General features: G+C 48.0%; 1 protein-coding gene across 1 annotated transcript in view; it reads right to left on the reverse strand.

Annotated features, from left to right (window-relative positions):
* LOC138301868 (uncharacterized) overlaps positions 1 to 15,097 on the reverse strand; it is a 188,281-nt gene that overhangs the window by 23,240 nt on the left and 149,944 nt on the right. The window contains exon 9 of the mRNA XM_069242359.1: positions 14,372 to 14,544. Within this exon, the coding sequence (XP_069098460.1) occupies positions 14,372 to 14,544 (173 nt within the window). The remainder of the gene's footprint in view (positions 1 to 14,371; positions 14,545 to 15,097) is intronic.

The following is a 15,097-nucleotide window of genomic DNA, read 5'->3' on the forward strand; positions in this document are numbered from 1 at the left end:
TTTGGGGGCACATGTACCCAGGCCATTTCTGCACCCCTTGGAGACAGATCAGCCTATTATTTTTAGGCTGGTCTGCCCCCAAGGGGGGCAGAAACTACTAGAACGCCAGGGATTTTTTTTTTTTTTGTGGGGGGGCGTCCCCTTGGTCACGGGGCGCCCCCCCAAGGGGGGCATTGACCTGTTGCCCATTTCTACACCCCCTGGGGGCAGATGGGCCTATTTTCTTAGGCCCACCTGCCCCCAAGGGGGGCAGAAGCCACTTAGACACCAGGGATAGTGTGTGTGTGTGTTAGTGGATGGGGGGGGCCTTGGGCAAGGGTCGCCCCCCACTTTGGGGGCACATGTACCCAGGCCATTTCTGCACCCCTTGGAGACAGATCAGCCTATTATTTTTAGGCTGGTCTGCCCCCAAGGGGGGCAGAAACTACTAGAACGCCCGGGATTTTTTTTAATTTGTTTATTTTTGTGGGGGGGCGTCCCCTTGGTCACGGGCGCCCCCCCAAGGGGGGCATTGACCTGTTGCCCATTTCTACACCCCCTGGGGGCAGATGGGCCTATTTTCTTAGGCCCACCTGCCCCCAAGGGGGGCAGAAGCCACTTAGACACCAGGGATAGTGTGTGTGTGTGTGTGTTAGTGGATGGGGGGGGGGCCTTGGGCAAGGGTCGCCCCCCACTTTGGGGGCACATGTACCCAGGCCATTTCTGCACCCCTTGGAGACAGATCAGCCTATTATTTTTAGGCTGGTCTGCCCCCAAGGGGGGCAGAAACTACTAGAACGCCAGGGATTTTTTTTTATTTGTTTATTTTTGTGGGGGGGCGTCCCCTTGGTCACGGGCGCCCCCCCAAGGGGGGCATTGACCTGTTGCCCATTTCTACACCCCCTGGGGGCAGATGGGCCTATTTTCTTAGGCCCACCTGCCCCCAAGGGGGGCAGAAGCCACTTAGACACCAGGGATAGTGTGTGTGTGTGTGTGTGTTAGTGGATGGGGGGGGCCTTGGGCAAGGGTCGCCCCCCACTTTGGGGGCACATGTACCCAGGCCATTTCTGCACCCCTTGGAGACAGATCAGCCTATTATTTTTAGGCTGGTCTGCCCCCAAGGGGGGCAGAAACTACTAGAACGCCAGGGATTTTTTTTTATTTGTTTATTTTTGTGGGGGGGCGTCCCCTTGGTCACGGGGCGCCCCCCCAAGGGGGGCATTGACCTGTTGCCCATTTCTACACCCCCTGGGGGCAGATGGGCCTATTTTCTTAGGCCCACCTGCCCCCAAGGGGGGCAGAAGCCACTTAGACACCAGGGATAGTGTGTGTGTGTGTTAGTGGATGGGGGGGGCCTTGGGCAAGGGTGGCCCCCCACTTTGGGGGCACATGTACCCAGGCCATTTCTGCACCCCTTGGAGACAGATCAGCCTATTATTTTTAGGCTGGTCTGCCCCCAAGGGGGGCAGAAACGACTAGAACGCCAGGGATTTTTTATTTTTTTTGTTGTTGTGGGGGGGGCGTCCCCTTGGTCACGGGGCGCCCCCCCAAGGGGGGCATTGACCTGTTGCCATTTCTACACCCCCTGGGGGCAGATGGGCCTATTTTCTTAGGCCCACCTGCCCCCAAGGGGGGCAGAAGCCACTTAGACACCAGGGATAGTGTGTGTGTGTGTGTGTGTTAGTGGAGGGGGGGGGCCTTGGGCAAGGGTCGCCCCCCACTTTGGGGGCACATGTACCCAGGCCATTTCTGCACCCCTTGGAGACAGATCAGCCTATTATTTTTAGGCTGGTCTGCCCCCAAGGGGGGCAGAAACTACTAGAACGCCAGGGATTTTTTTTTATTTTTTATTTTTGTGGGGGGACGTCCCCTTGGTCACGGGGCGCCCCCCCAAGGGGGGCATTGACCTGTTGCCCATTTCTACACCCCCTGGGGGCAGATGGGCCTATTTTCTTAGGCCCACCTGCCCCCAAGGGGGGCAGAAGCCACTTAGACACCAGGGATAGTGTGTGTGTGTGTTAGTGGATGGGGGGGGCCTTGGGCAAGGGTCGCCCCCCACTTTGGGGGCACATGTACCCAGGCCATTTCTGCACCCCTTGGAGACAGATCAGCCTATTATTTTTAGGCTGGTCTGCCCCCAAGGGGGGCAGAAACTACTAGAACGCCAGGGATTTTTTTTTATTTTTTATTTTTGTGGGGGGCGTCCCCTTGGTCACGGGGCGCCCCCCCAAGGGGGGCATTGACCTGTTGCCCATTTCTACACCCCCTGGGGGCAGATGGGCCTATTTTCTTAGGCCCACCTGCCCCCAAGGGGGGCAGAAGCCACTTAGACACCAGGGATAGTGTGTGTGTGTTAGTGGATGGGGGGGGCCTTGGGCAAGGGTCGCCCCCCACTTTGGGGGCACATGTACCCAGGCCATTTCTGCACCCCTTGGAGACAGATCAGCCTATTATTTTTAGGCTGGTCTGCCCCCAAGGGGGGCAGAAACTACTAGAACGCCAGGGATTTTTTTTTATTTGTTTATTTTTGTGGGGTGGTGTCCCCTTGGTCACGGGGCGCCCCCCCAAGGGGGGCATTGACCTGTTGCCCATTTCTACACCCCCTGGGGGCAGATGGGCCTATTTTCTTAGGCCCACCTGCCCCCAAGGGGGGCAGAAGCCACTTAGACACCAGGGATAGTGTGTGTGTGTGTGTGTGTGTGTTAGTGGATGGGGGGGGCCTTGGGCAAGGGTCACCCCCCACTTTGGGGGCACATGTACCCAGGCCATTTCTGCACCCCTTGGAGACAGATCAGCCTATTATTTTTAGGCTGGTCTGCCCCCAAGGGGGGCAGAAACTACTAGAACGGCAGGGATTTTTTTTTATTTGTTTATTTTTGTGGGGGGGCGTCCCCTTGGTCACGGGGTGCCCCCCCAAGGGGGGCATTGACCTGTTGCCCATTTCTACACCCCCTGGGGGCAGATGGGCCTATTTTCTTAGGCCCACCTGCCCCCAAGGGGGGCAGAAGCCACTTAGACACCAGGGATAGTGTGTGTGTGTGTGTGTGTGTTAGTGGATGGGGGGGGCCTTGGGCAAGGGTCGCCTCCCACTTTGGGGGCACATGTACCCAGGCCATTTCTGCACCCCTTGGAGACAGATCAGCCTATTATTTTTAGGCTGGTCTGCCCCCAAGCGGGGCAGAAACTACTAGAACGCCAGGGATTTTTTTTTATTTGTTTATTTTTGTGGGGGGGCGTCCCCTTGGTCAGGGGGCGCCCCCCCAAGAGGGGCATTGACCTGTTGGCCATTTCTACACCCCCTGGGGGCAGATGGGCCTATTTTGTTAGGCCCACCTGCCCCCAAGGGGGCAGAAGCCACTTAGACACCAGGGATAGTGTGTGTGTGTGTTAGTGGATGGGGGGTGGCCTTGGGCAAGGGTCGCCCCCCACTTTGGGGGCACATGTACCCAGGCCATTTCTGCACCCCTTGGAGATAGATCAGCCTATTATTTTTAGGCTGGTCTGCCCCCAAGGGGGGCAGAAACTACTAGAACGCCAGGGATTTTTTTTTATTTGTTTATTTTTGTGGGGGGGCGTCCCCTTGGTCACGGGGCGCCCCCCCAAGGGGGGAATTGACCTGTTGGCCATTTCTACACCCCCTGGGGGCAGATGGGCCTATTTGTTAGGCCCACCTGCCCCCAAGGGGGGCAGAAGCCACTTAGACACCAGGGATAGTGTGTGTGTGTTAGTGGATGGGGGGGGGCCTTGGGCAAGGGTCGCCCCCCACTTTGGGGGCACATGTACCCAGGCCATTTCTGCACCCCTTGGAGACAGATCAGCCTATTATTTTTAGGCTGGTCTGCCCCCAAGTGGGGCAGAAACCAGTAGAACGCCAGGGATTTTTTTTATTTGTTTATTTTTGTGGGGGGGCGTCCCCTTGGTCACGGGTCGCCCCCCCCCCCAAGGGGGGCATTGACCGGTTGCCCATTTCTACACCCCGTGGGGGCAGATGGGCCTATTTTGTTAGGCCCACCTGCCCCCAAGGGGGGTAGAAGCCACTTAGGCACCAGGGATAGTGTTGTGTGTGTTTTTTTTTTTTTTTTTGAGGGCTGTCCCCTTTGGCAAGGGTCGCTCTCCATGGGGACACACTACTAAAGGTATTTTCTGGCTTACTTGGGGTAGACAGGCCTATTTTATTAGTAGGCCCATCTGCCCCTATGGTAGAATCCACTTAGGCACCAATTTCTAAATGTTTGATGGTGGGGTGTTTGTCAACTGAAGAAGTCTTTGCATTTGTGATAAAAAATGTTTTCCTCCTTTTTGTTCTAGTTCAAAGCTTTTGCTTTATTTGCTGTGGCTCCTTGCGGTTTTAGCGGTGGTTGACCTGCAGTTTGCACAGTTGCATGTTTTAGGTAAGTAAAAACAATTTTCTCCAAAGGAGTATTGTTGCCATGCATGAATGACATGTTTGTAGGGGTTGTACTAAATGCAGGATTGTGTGTGAAATTGTCCTTAGGTTTGTGCACAATGATATTTGTTTTGTCTTATTTCTAATTTGCCTTTCTTTCTTTATTTTTAGTGGGATATCATTGGTGATTGCTGTGTAGTAGCTGGTGAATCAAGCTTTTTCAGGCAAGTGAGCGGTATAGTTTTTGAGTTTATAACTCTTACTAACAAAGCTACACTTTGTTACTTGTCTTACACAGTGCTGGTTGTTGATGGTGAATTTGTCCAGTTAATTTTAGCAGGAGAGATCATGGCTAGCCGCAGGATGACCGCTCAGCAGGTGGTTGGTATGCTTTTTGAGTCACAGTCTGATCATGACTATGAGACGGACTCTGCATCTGAGGCAGAGGAGGAAGTCAGAGATTCTGGCAGTGATGTTTCTCTTGGAGGGGAATCTTCTGATGATGAAGCCACACTCAGTGCAGATGAAGGGCCTGTTTTAGAGGAGGACATTGATGTGCCAATAGTGCAGCAACCTGGGGCTGAAAGGTTTCCCGTTATAAGACCTGATGTCTGGGTTGCCCCAAACATGGAGCAGCCAGAGTTGCCTGCCTTTACTGGTCTCCCGGGGTGTAACGCCAATACAGAGAACTTTATGCCTATCAATTTCTTTGAGTTATTCATGGATGATGTGTTTTTGGAAGAGATTGTTGAGCAGACTAATTTGTATGCGGAGCAGCATTTGAGGGACAACGCTGCTAGACTTAGGCCACACTCTAGAGCTGCCCAGTGGATTCCCATAAATTTGGAGGAGTTAAAAAAGTTTTTGGGTTTGACTTTTTTGATGGGGTTGATAAGGAAGCCGTCACTGGCTTCTTATTGGTCTACTAGTCCCTTGATGGCAACAGCTATATTTCCAGCGACCATGAGTCGTAATCGGTATTTGCTTCTTCTTAGGATGCTGCATTTTGTTGACAATGCTTTAGCCTTGCCACGAGATCACCCAGATTCTGACCGTCTTTTTAAGATTAGGCCTGTCCTTGATCATTTTGTAGATCGGTTTTCGGAGGTCTATGTTCCAGGCAAAGAGTTAAGTGTGGACGAGCCTTTGGTCCTCTTCAAGGGTCGTTTGGTTTTTAGGCAGTACATTCCTAGCAAAAGGGCACGATATGGAATTAAATTGTATATGCTGTCTGAAAGTAGGACAGGATATGTGTATAGTTTCCGTGTGTACACTGGTAGGGATTCCAATATTGACCCCCCTGGTTGTCCTCCCACTTTTGGAGTTACTGAGAAAATTGTGTGGGATCTTGGTAGACGACTGTTCAACAAAGGTCACCATTTGTATGTAGATAACTTCTACACTGGTGTGCAATTGTTCAAGGAATTGTTTAGAGTGGACACAGTTGCTTGTGGCACAATCCGTTCTAACCGGAAAGGCTATCCAAGGGAGCTTGTCTGTAAAAAACTTGAGAGAGGACAGTGCTGTGCCTTGCGGAACGAGGAGCTGCTAGCTTTGAAATTTTCAGACAAGAGGGATGTCTACATGCTAAGTACCATCCATGATGAGAGTACTTCCCCTGTGACTGTTTGGGGCCAGGTTGCTGAAGTGTGCAAACCTGTGTGCATTTTAGATTATAATAAGCACATGGGAGGTGTAGATAGAGTTGACCAGAGGTTGGAACCTTATACTGCTATTCGTAAGTCTTACGTTTGGTATAAGAAGTTAGCACTTCACCTCTTCCACTTAGCAACCTTCAATGCTTTTATTGTGTTTAGGGATAGGTCTCCAGAGTCAAAGATGACATTTGTGAAATTTCAGGAGTCAGTGATAGAGAGCCTTATTGTGGTGGAACAGGCCAGAGTTCCTAGAGGAGCAGTGGTGGAGGATGTGGCTAGATTGAAAGATCGCCACTTTGCTGAGCACATTCCTCCCACACCCAAAAAAGACTTTCCAGCTAAGAAATGTAGAGTGTGTTTTCGAAGAGGTATCCGGAGGGAGACTCGAATGTACTGCCCAGATTTTCCTTCAAAGCCTGGGCTGTGTGTCGGTGCTTGTTTTAAGAATTACCACACCCAGAAGAATTTCTGGGAACAACCATGAGTGTAAACTCATGTCTGTTTTGTATTTTCATGTGTTTAGTTTCATGGTTAGCATTTCTGTCATGTTCTTAGTTAGAGCTTTTGTGTTTGTAGTTTTGTAATTCTTTCTACTTAGTTAGGGGTTCCTTTGTTAAAAAAAATAAAATAAATGATGCCATTGTGGGTGGAGTGGGGCTTGGCTGAGAGTGTACATATTGACTTGCTGTTGGCTACTGCAACACACTGCCAGCCAAACACCAGTCCACACACTCCCATCAGCTGGTGTGATTGTTGTATCAGGCATGTGGGCGTATGTAAGTGATGGGCCCTTGAGTGGCGCTGTCTGTCGATGTGAGTGTTGTAATGTGCTGGGCCCGTGGCTGGCGGTGTGAATGGCCTTGTGTGTGTCATGTATGAAAGTTGTGTGAATGGACTGTAAAGCGGTTGGTGCCTTGTCGCGGCTTTACAGCTCACGAGCTGTGAGTCTTTGGTTCAGTTTTTTGCCTTTCAGTTACTAACAGTGCATTTCATTTTTGTGAAAGCTCTTGTTAGTAAATTTTGATCCACTGAACCATCACTCACCCTCGTGCCAAATCCAACCAGTATGTGTAGTAAAAATGACAAAACCTGCTCCGCTGTAATCAGGCGTCGCAGCACACCTGTGACACGCTAGGTGCCTCAGGTGGGACCCCGATGATGAAGCATGCCACCAACTTGGTTGGTGGGTGAGGGGTCTTTTTCACATAACCTAACTGTGTTTCTTTTCAAAATTTTAGTGTTTGGCACATCACGGACGTATGTGGGCACATCAAAACGATATATTACAAAACTACCTGTGTTTGGGGGGGAGAGGGCACCTATGTTTTTGGTCCTGTGTGCGGCCTTCATCTAGGGAAACCTACCAAACCCAGACATTTTATAAAACTAGACACCCCAAGGAGTCCAGGGAGGTGTGGCTTGCGTGGATCCCCCAACATTTTCTTACCCAGACTCCTCTGTAAACCTCAAAATGTGCTTAAAAAAGCATATTTTCCTTATTTTTCTTCGTAGGATCACCACTCCAGCACAAAATTCCTACTCCCCAGTGTTCCCCTCAGCCTCCCAAGTAAAATGACACCTCACTTATGTGGGTCCCCAAAGCAGAGTCAGTCTAAAGATGTATAAAAGAATATGTCCTTATAAACTTGCTGTGCTATCCCCTCTATCTCTACAAGTTTTGGGCCTTATTCTGTTGCAGGCACCTGGCCCACCCACACAAGTGAGGTATCATTTTTATCGGGAGACTTGGGGGAACGCTGGGTGGAAGGAAATTCGTGGCTCCTCTCAGATTCCAGAACGTTCTGCCACAGAAATGTGTGGAAAATGTGTTTTTTTAGACAGAATTTGAGGTTTGCAAAGGATTCTGGGTAACAGAACCTGGTCCGAGCCACACAAGTCACCCCATCTTGGATTCCCCTAGGTCTCTAGTTTTCAGAAATGCACAGGTTTGGTAGGTTTCCCTAGGTGGCGGCTGAGCTACTGGCCAAAATCTACAGGTAGGCACTTAGCAAAAAACACCTCTGTTTTCCTTCACAAATTTGGATGTGTCCACGTTGCGCTTTGGGGCGTTTCCTGTCGCGGGCGCTAGGCCTACCCACACATGTGAGGTATCATTTTTATCGTGAGACGTGGGGGAACGCTGGGTGGAAGGAAATTCGTGGCTCCTCTCAGATTCCAGAACTTTCTGCCACAGAAATGTGAGGAAAATGAGTTTTTTTAGCCAAATTTTAAGGTTTGCGATGGATTCTGGGTAACAGAACCTGGTCCGAGCCACACAAGTCACCCCATTTTGGATTCCCCTAGGACTCTAGTTTTCAGAAATGCACAGGTTTGGTAGGTTTCCCTAGGTGGCGGCTGAGCTACAAGCCAAAATCTACAGGTAGGCACTTTGCAAAAAAACACCTCTGTTTTCCTTCACAAATTTGGATGTGTCCACGTTGCGGTTTGGGGCGTTTTCTGTCGCGGGCGCTAGGCCTACCCATACAAGTGAGGTATCATTTTTATCGGGAGACGTGGGGGAACGCTGGGTGGAAGGAAATTTGTGGCTCCTCTCAGATTCCAGAACTTTCTGCCACAGAAATGTGAGGAACATGTGTTTTTTTAGCCAAATTTTGAGGTTTGCAAAGGATTCTGGGTAACAGAACCTGGTCCGAGCCACACAAGTCACCCCATCTTGGATTCCCCTAGGTCTCTAGTTTTCAGAAATGCACAGGTTTGGTAGGTTTCCCTAGGTGGCGGCTGAGCTACAGGCCAAAATCTACAGGTAGGCACTTTGCAAAAAACACCTCTGTTTTCCTTCACCAATTTGGCTGTGTCCACTTTGCGCTTTGGGGCATTTCCTGTCACGGGCGCTAGGCCTACCCACACAAGTGAGGTATCATTTTTATCGGGAGACGTGGGGGAACGCTGGGTGGAAGGAAATTCGTGGCTCCTCTCAGATTCCAGAACTTTCTGCCACAGAAATGTGAGGAACATGTGTTTTTTTAGCCAAATTTTGAGGTTTGCAAAGGATTCTGGGTAACAGAACCTGGTCCGAGCCACACAAGTCACCCCATCTTGGATTCCCCTAGGTCTCTAGTTTTCAGAAATGCACAGGTTTGGTAGGTTTCCCTAGGTGGCGGCTGAGCTACAGGCCAAAATCTACAGGTAGGCACTTAGCAAAAAACACCTCTGTTTTCCTTCACAAATTTGGATGTGTCCATGTTGCGCTTTGGGGCGTTTCCTGTCGCGGGCGCTAGGCCTACCCACACATGTGAAGTATCATTTTTATCGGGAGACGTGGGGGAACGCTGGGTGGAAGGAAATTCGTGGCTCCTCTCAGATTCCAGAACTTTCTGCCACAGAAATGTGAGGAACATGAGTTTTTTTAGCCAAATTTTAAGGTTTGCAAAGGATTCTGGGTAACAGAACCTGGTCCGAGCCACACAAGTCACCCCATCTTGGATTCCCCTAGGTCTCTAGTTTTCAGAAATGCACAGGTTTGGTAGGTTTCCCTAGGTGGCGGCTGAGCTACAAGCCAAAATCTACAGGTAGGCACTTTGCAAAAAAACACCTCTGTTTTCCTTCACAAATTTGGATGTGTCCACGTTGCGGTTTGGGGCGTTTTCTGTCGCGGGCGCTAGGCCTACCCACACAAGTGAGGTATCATTTTTATCGGGAGACGTGGGGGAATGCTGGGTGGAAGGAAATTCGTGGCTCCTCTCAGATTCCAGAACTTTCTGCCACAGAAATGTTAGGAACATGTGTTTTTTTTAGCCAAATGTTGAGGTTTGCAAAGGATTCTGGGTAACAGAACCTGGTCCGAGCCACACAAGTCACCCCATCTTGGATTCCCCTAGGTCTCTAGTTTTTAGAAATTCACAGGTTTGGTAGGTTTCCCTAGGTGGCGGCTGAGCTACAGGCCAAAATCTACAGGTAGGCACTTTGCTAAAAACAGGTCTGTTTTCTGTGATGTGTCCACGTTGCGCTTTGGGGCATTTCCTGTCGCGGGCGCTAGGCCTACCCACACAAGTGAGGTATCATTTTTATCGGGAGACGTGGGGGAACGCTGGGTGGAAGGAAATTTGTGGCTCCTCTCAGATTCCCGAACTTTCTGCCACAGAAATGTGAGGAACATGTGTTTTTTTAGCCAAATTTTGAGGTTTGCAAAGGATTCTGGGTAACAGAACCTGGTCCGAGCCACACAAGTCACCCCATCTTGGATTCCCCTAGGTCTCTAGTTTTCAGAAATGCACAGGTTTGGTAGGTTTCCCTAGGTGGCGGCTGAGCTACAGGCCAAAATCTACAGGTAGGCACTTTGCAAAAAACACCTCTGTTTTCCTTCACCAATTTGGCTCTGTCCACGTTGCGCTTTGGGGCATTTCCTGTCACGGGCGCTAGGCCTACCCACACAAGTGAGGTATCATTTTTATCAGGAGACGTGGGGGAACGCTGGGTGGAAGGAAATTCGTGGCTCCTCTCAGATTCCAGAACTTTCTGCCACAGAAATGTGAGGAACATGTGTTTTTTTAGCCAAATTTTGAGGTTTGCAAAGGATTCTGGGTAACAGAACCTGGTCCGAGCCACACAAGTCACCCCATCTTGGATTCCCCTAGGTCTCTAGTTTTCAGAAATGCACAGGTTTGGTAGGTTTCCCTAGGTGGCGGCTGAGCTACAGGCCAAAATCTACAGGTAGGCACTTTGCAAAAAACACCTCTGTTTTCCTTCACCAATTTGGCTGTGTCCACGTTGCGCTTTGGGGCATTTCCTGTCACGGGCGCTAGGCCTACCCACACAAGTGAGGTATCATTTTTATCAGGAGACGTGGGGGAACGCTGGGTGGAAGGAAATTCGTGGCTCCTCTCAGATTCCAGAACTTTCTGCCTCAGAAATGTGAGGAACATGTGTTTTTTTAGCCAAATTTTAGGTTTGCAAAGGATTCTGGGTAACAGAACCTGGTCCGAGCCACACAAGTCACCCCATCTTGGATTCCCCTAGGTCTCTAGTTTTCAGAAATGCACAGGTTTGGTAGGTTTCCCTAGGTGGCGGCTGAGCTACAGGCCAAAATCTACAGGTAGGCACTTTGCAAAAAACACCTCTGTTTTCCTTCACCAATTTGGCTGTGTCCACGTTGCGCTTTGGGGCATTTCCTGTCACGGGCGCTAGGCCTACCCACACAAGTGAGGTATCATTTTTATCAGGAGATGTGGGGGAACGCTGGGTGGAAGGAAATTCGTGGCTCCTCTCAGATTCCAGAACTTTCTGCCACAGAAATGTGAGGAACATGTGTTTTTTTAGCCAAATTTTGAGGTTTGCAAAGGATTCTGGGTAACAGAACCTGGTCCGAGCCACACAAGTCACCCCATCTTGGATTCCCCTAGGTCTCTAGTTTTCAGAAATGCACAGGTTTGGTAGGTTTCCCTAGGTGGCGGCTGAGCTACAGGCCAAAATCTACAGGTAGGCACTTTGCAAAGAACACCTCTGTTTTCCTTCACCAATTTGGCTGTGTCCACGTTGCGCTTTGGGGGATTTCCTGTCACGGGCGCTAGGCCTACCCACACAAGTGAGGTATCATTTTTATCGGGAGACGTGGGGGAACGCTGGGTGGAAGGAAATTCGTGGCTCCTCTCAGATTCCAGAACTTTCTGCCACAGAAATGTGAGCAACATGTGTTTTTTTTGCCAAATTTTGAGGTTTGCAAAGGATTCTGGGTAACAGAACCTGGTCCGAGCCACACAAGTCACCCCATCTTGGATTCCCCTAGGTCTCTAGTTTTCAGAAATGCACAGGTTTGGTAGGTTTCCCTAGGTGGCGGCTGAGCTACAGGCCAAAATCTACAGGTAGGCACTTTGCAAAAAACACCTCTGTTTTCCTTCACCAATTTGGCTGTGTCCACGTTGCGCTTTGGGGCATTTCTTGTCACGGGCGCTAGGCCTACCCACACAAGTGAGGTATCATTTTTATCGGGAGACGTGGGGGAACGCTGGGTGGAAGGAAATTCGTGGCTCCTCTCAGATTCCAGAACTTTCTGCCACAGAAATGTGAGGAACATGTGTTTTTTTAGCCAAATTTTGAGGTTTGCAAAGGATTCTGGGTAACAGAACCTGGTCCGAGCCACACAAGTCACCCCATCTTGGATTCCCCTAGGTCTCTAGTTTTCAGAAATGCACAGGGTTGGTAGGTTTCCCTAGGTGGCGGCTGAGCTACAGGCCAAAATCTACAGGTAGGCACTTTGCAAAAAACAGCTCTGTTTTCTGTGATGTGCCCACGTTGTGTTTTGGGGCATATCCTGTCGCGGGCGCTAGGCCTACCCACACAAGTGAGGTATCATTTTTATCGGGAGACTTGGGGGAATATAGAATAGCAAAACAAGTGTTATTGCCCCTTGTCTTTCTCTACATTTTTTCCTTCCAAATGTAAGACAGTGTGTAAAAAAGACGTCTATTTGAGAAATGCCCTGTAATTCACATGCTAGTATGGGCAGTAGAGATGTGCAAATAACCACTGCTTCTCAACACCTTATCTTGTGCCCATTTTGGAAATACAAAGGTTTTCTTGATAGCTATTTTTTACTCTTTATATTTCAGCAAATGAATTGCTGTATACCCGGCATAGATTGAAAACCCACTGCAGGGTGCAGGTCATTTATTGGCTCTGGGTACCTAGAGTTCTTGATGAACCTATAAGCCCTATATATCCCCGCAAGCAGAAGAGTCCAGCAGACGTAACTGTATATTGCTTTCGAAAATCTGACATTGCTGGAAAAAGTTACAGAGTAAAACGTAGAGAAAAATTTATGTTTTTTTCATCTCAATTTCAATATTTTTCTTTTTCAGTTGTTATTTTCTGTAGGAAACCCTTGTAGGATCTACACAAATTACCCCTTGCTGAATTCAGATTTTTGTCTACATTTCACAAATGTTGCGGTTTCTGGGATCCAGCGTTGGTTTCATGCCCATTTCTGTCACTGACTGGAAGGAGGCTGAAAGCACAAAAAATCGTTAAAATGGGGTATGTCCCCGTAAAATGCCAAAATTGTGTTGAAAAATTGTGTTTTCTGATTCAAGTCTGCCTGTTCCTGAAAGCTGGGAAGCTGGTGATTTTATCACCGCAAACCCTTTGTTGATGCCCTTTTCAGGGAAAAAACCACAAGCCTTCTTTTGCAGCCCATTTTTCCAATTTTTTTGAAAAAAATGAAATTTTCACTGTTTTTTGGCTAATTTCTTGGCCTCCTTCTGGGGAACCCACAAAGTCTGGGTACCTCTAGAATCCCTAGGATGTTGGAAAAAAAGGACGCAAATTTGGCGTGGGTAGCTTATGTGAACAAAAAGTTATGAGGGCCTAAGCGCGAACTGCTCCAAATAGCCAAAAAAAAGCTCGGCACAGGAGGGGGAAAAGGCCTGGCAGCGAAGGGGTTAAGGTAGCTTAGCTCAGCCTGGAAGAGACTGGCCAATCAGAGAAGAGCTGCAGGAAGGCTGGAATTTGGCTCATAAGAAAAGCAAGTTCTATAACTTCATTGCCGTGATAGTTATAATAAATACACTAAATCCAATTTCTTGGAATTATTCTATAATTTTAAGTCCAAGAATGGCATTTCTAGCTGTCTCCTAGCAATTGTTATACTTTATAAAAGTAGTTCCATGTTAGCCTATGGAACTAATGTACTACAATGGGGAAAACAAAATTGGCAGTTTTTCTTCACCAAAGCATATAAAACTAATTTTATATTGTCCCTGCTTATAGTTACAAGGCACAATACACCTCAGGCACTTAGGGAGACCTTATGGTTGACTTATATGTAAAAATAAGGTATTTTGAGACTTTGGAAGTACTTTTAATTCCAAAGTCACATTTGTATATGCATTTAATTTAAAAGCTGCCTGCAAAGCAGGACTTGCTTTTAAAGTGACAGCAGGCTACTCAGCTTTGCACACGTAAGTGCCTTAATTTTGTTGAGCTTCTAAACCCACAAGCCCCACCATATACCTACCACTTACAGGTAGGTTGTCATGCCAATTATAATTGTGCCTCATTTGCATATACCTTTTAAACAGAGAACTGGCCCTGGATCTGGTTAGCAGAGCCCAGGGGCCAGTCAGAGTCAGAAACCACTAGTATCTCTAAAAGAATGGAGGTGTTTAGGGCAAAAAGGATGACCTTTTCACAGGTTTACTATCACTGGTGCAGGTACAAGCCATTACCAATCACGCCCCGAAAGAATGATGAGTTCCCATCATCTATGTTGGCCTTTTTACAGTATGCCAAGAGACACATCCTAACTACCACTGCATGTATTTCAATGAAAATTTAGAGTGTCCAGGTACCTGTTTTTGTAGCCAACATTATTGTAGGGAATAATGACAGTTACCTGTTTCTATAGCCAACATTATTGTAGAGATAAGGGCAGTAGTGATCAAAACAGGCCACACATCTGTTGGTGACACGGCAGTGCTTGGAACGAAGAGGCTTGACAAGGTGGCAAGTGTGACACAATCTGCTCAAAGGATTCTTGTCCTTTTCCCAATCATTAAACTTGCTCACCTAAAATGAAAACCACTCAATTAATTATTCCTGTTATGTGGGTCAAAAGCAGAATTTTTCATTACTTTTTGTTTTAGATAAAGTATTTAATTAATTCCACCTGAACTGGATAAACAAATTATTGTGCAAGAATGAATACATGAATATAGTTCTCATTTGGTTAGTAGAATACAAAGAAGAGAGCAGCAAAAAAAACCAAAAAAGCCACCCAGGATAATTACAAATCACTCCATGTTCCTCTAATCTTTGTTCATCTGATGACTGAAGGAACAAACAATCATATCAACTGGATTCCATTTTTCTTGGCCAACAATCAACAAAAGGTATTTGCAACTTTTATGGTTTTCAAATAAAACTGTAAGGCAGGGAGTACTCTAAGGTTTGGCTTTTTACTCTCCTATTCCATGGCTACCTTCAGTCTCTGGTAGTCCTACCTAATGTTTATGAAAGATAGTGTATATGTTTACTGATGACATAGTAGCTTTATTAATGAGTGTTCAGCCTTCTTAATGTGTCATCAGCTAAGCAACTATTGGGGTTGATAGCTTTGTTT

Source organism: Pleurodeles waltl, chromosome 1_2, assembly GCF_031143425.1.
Source record: "Pleurodeles waltl isolate 20211129_DDA chromosome 1_2, aPleWal1.hap1.20221129, whole genome shotgun sequence".
In the NCBI taxonomy this organism is placed as follows: domain Eukaryota; kingdom Metazoa; phylum Chordata; class Amphibia; order Caudata; family Salamandridae; genus Pleurodeles; species Pleurodeles waltl.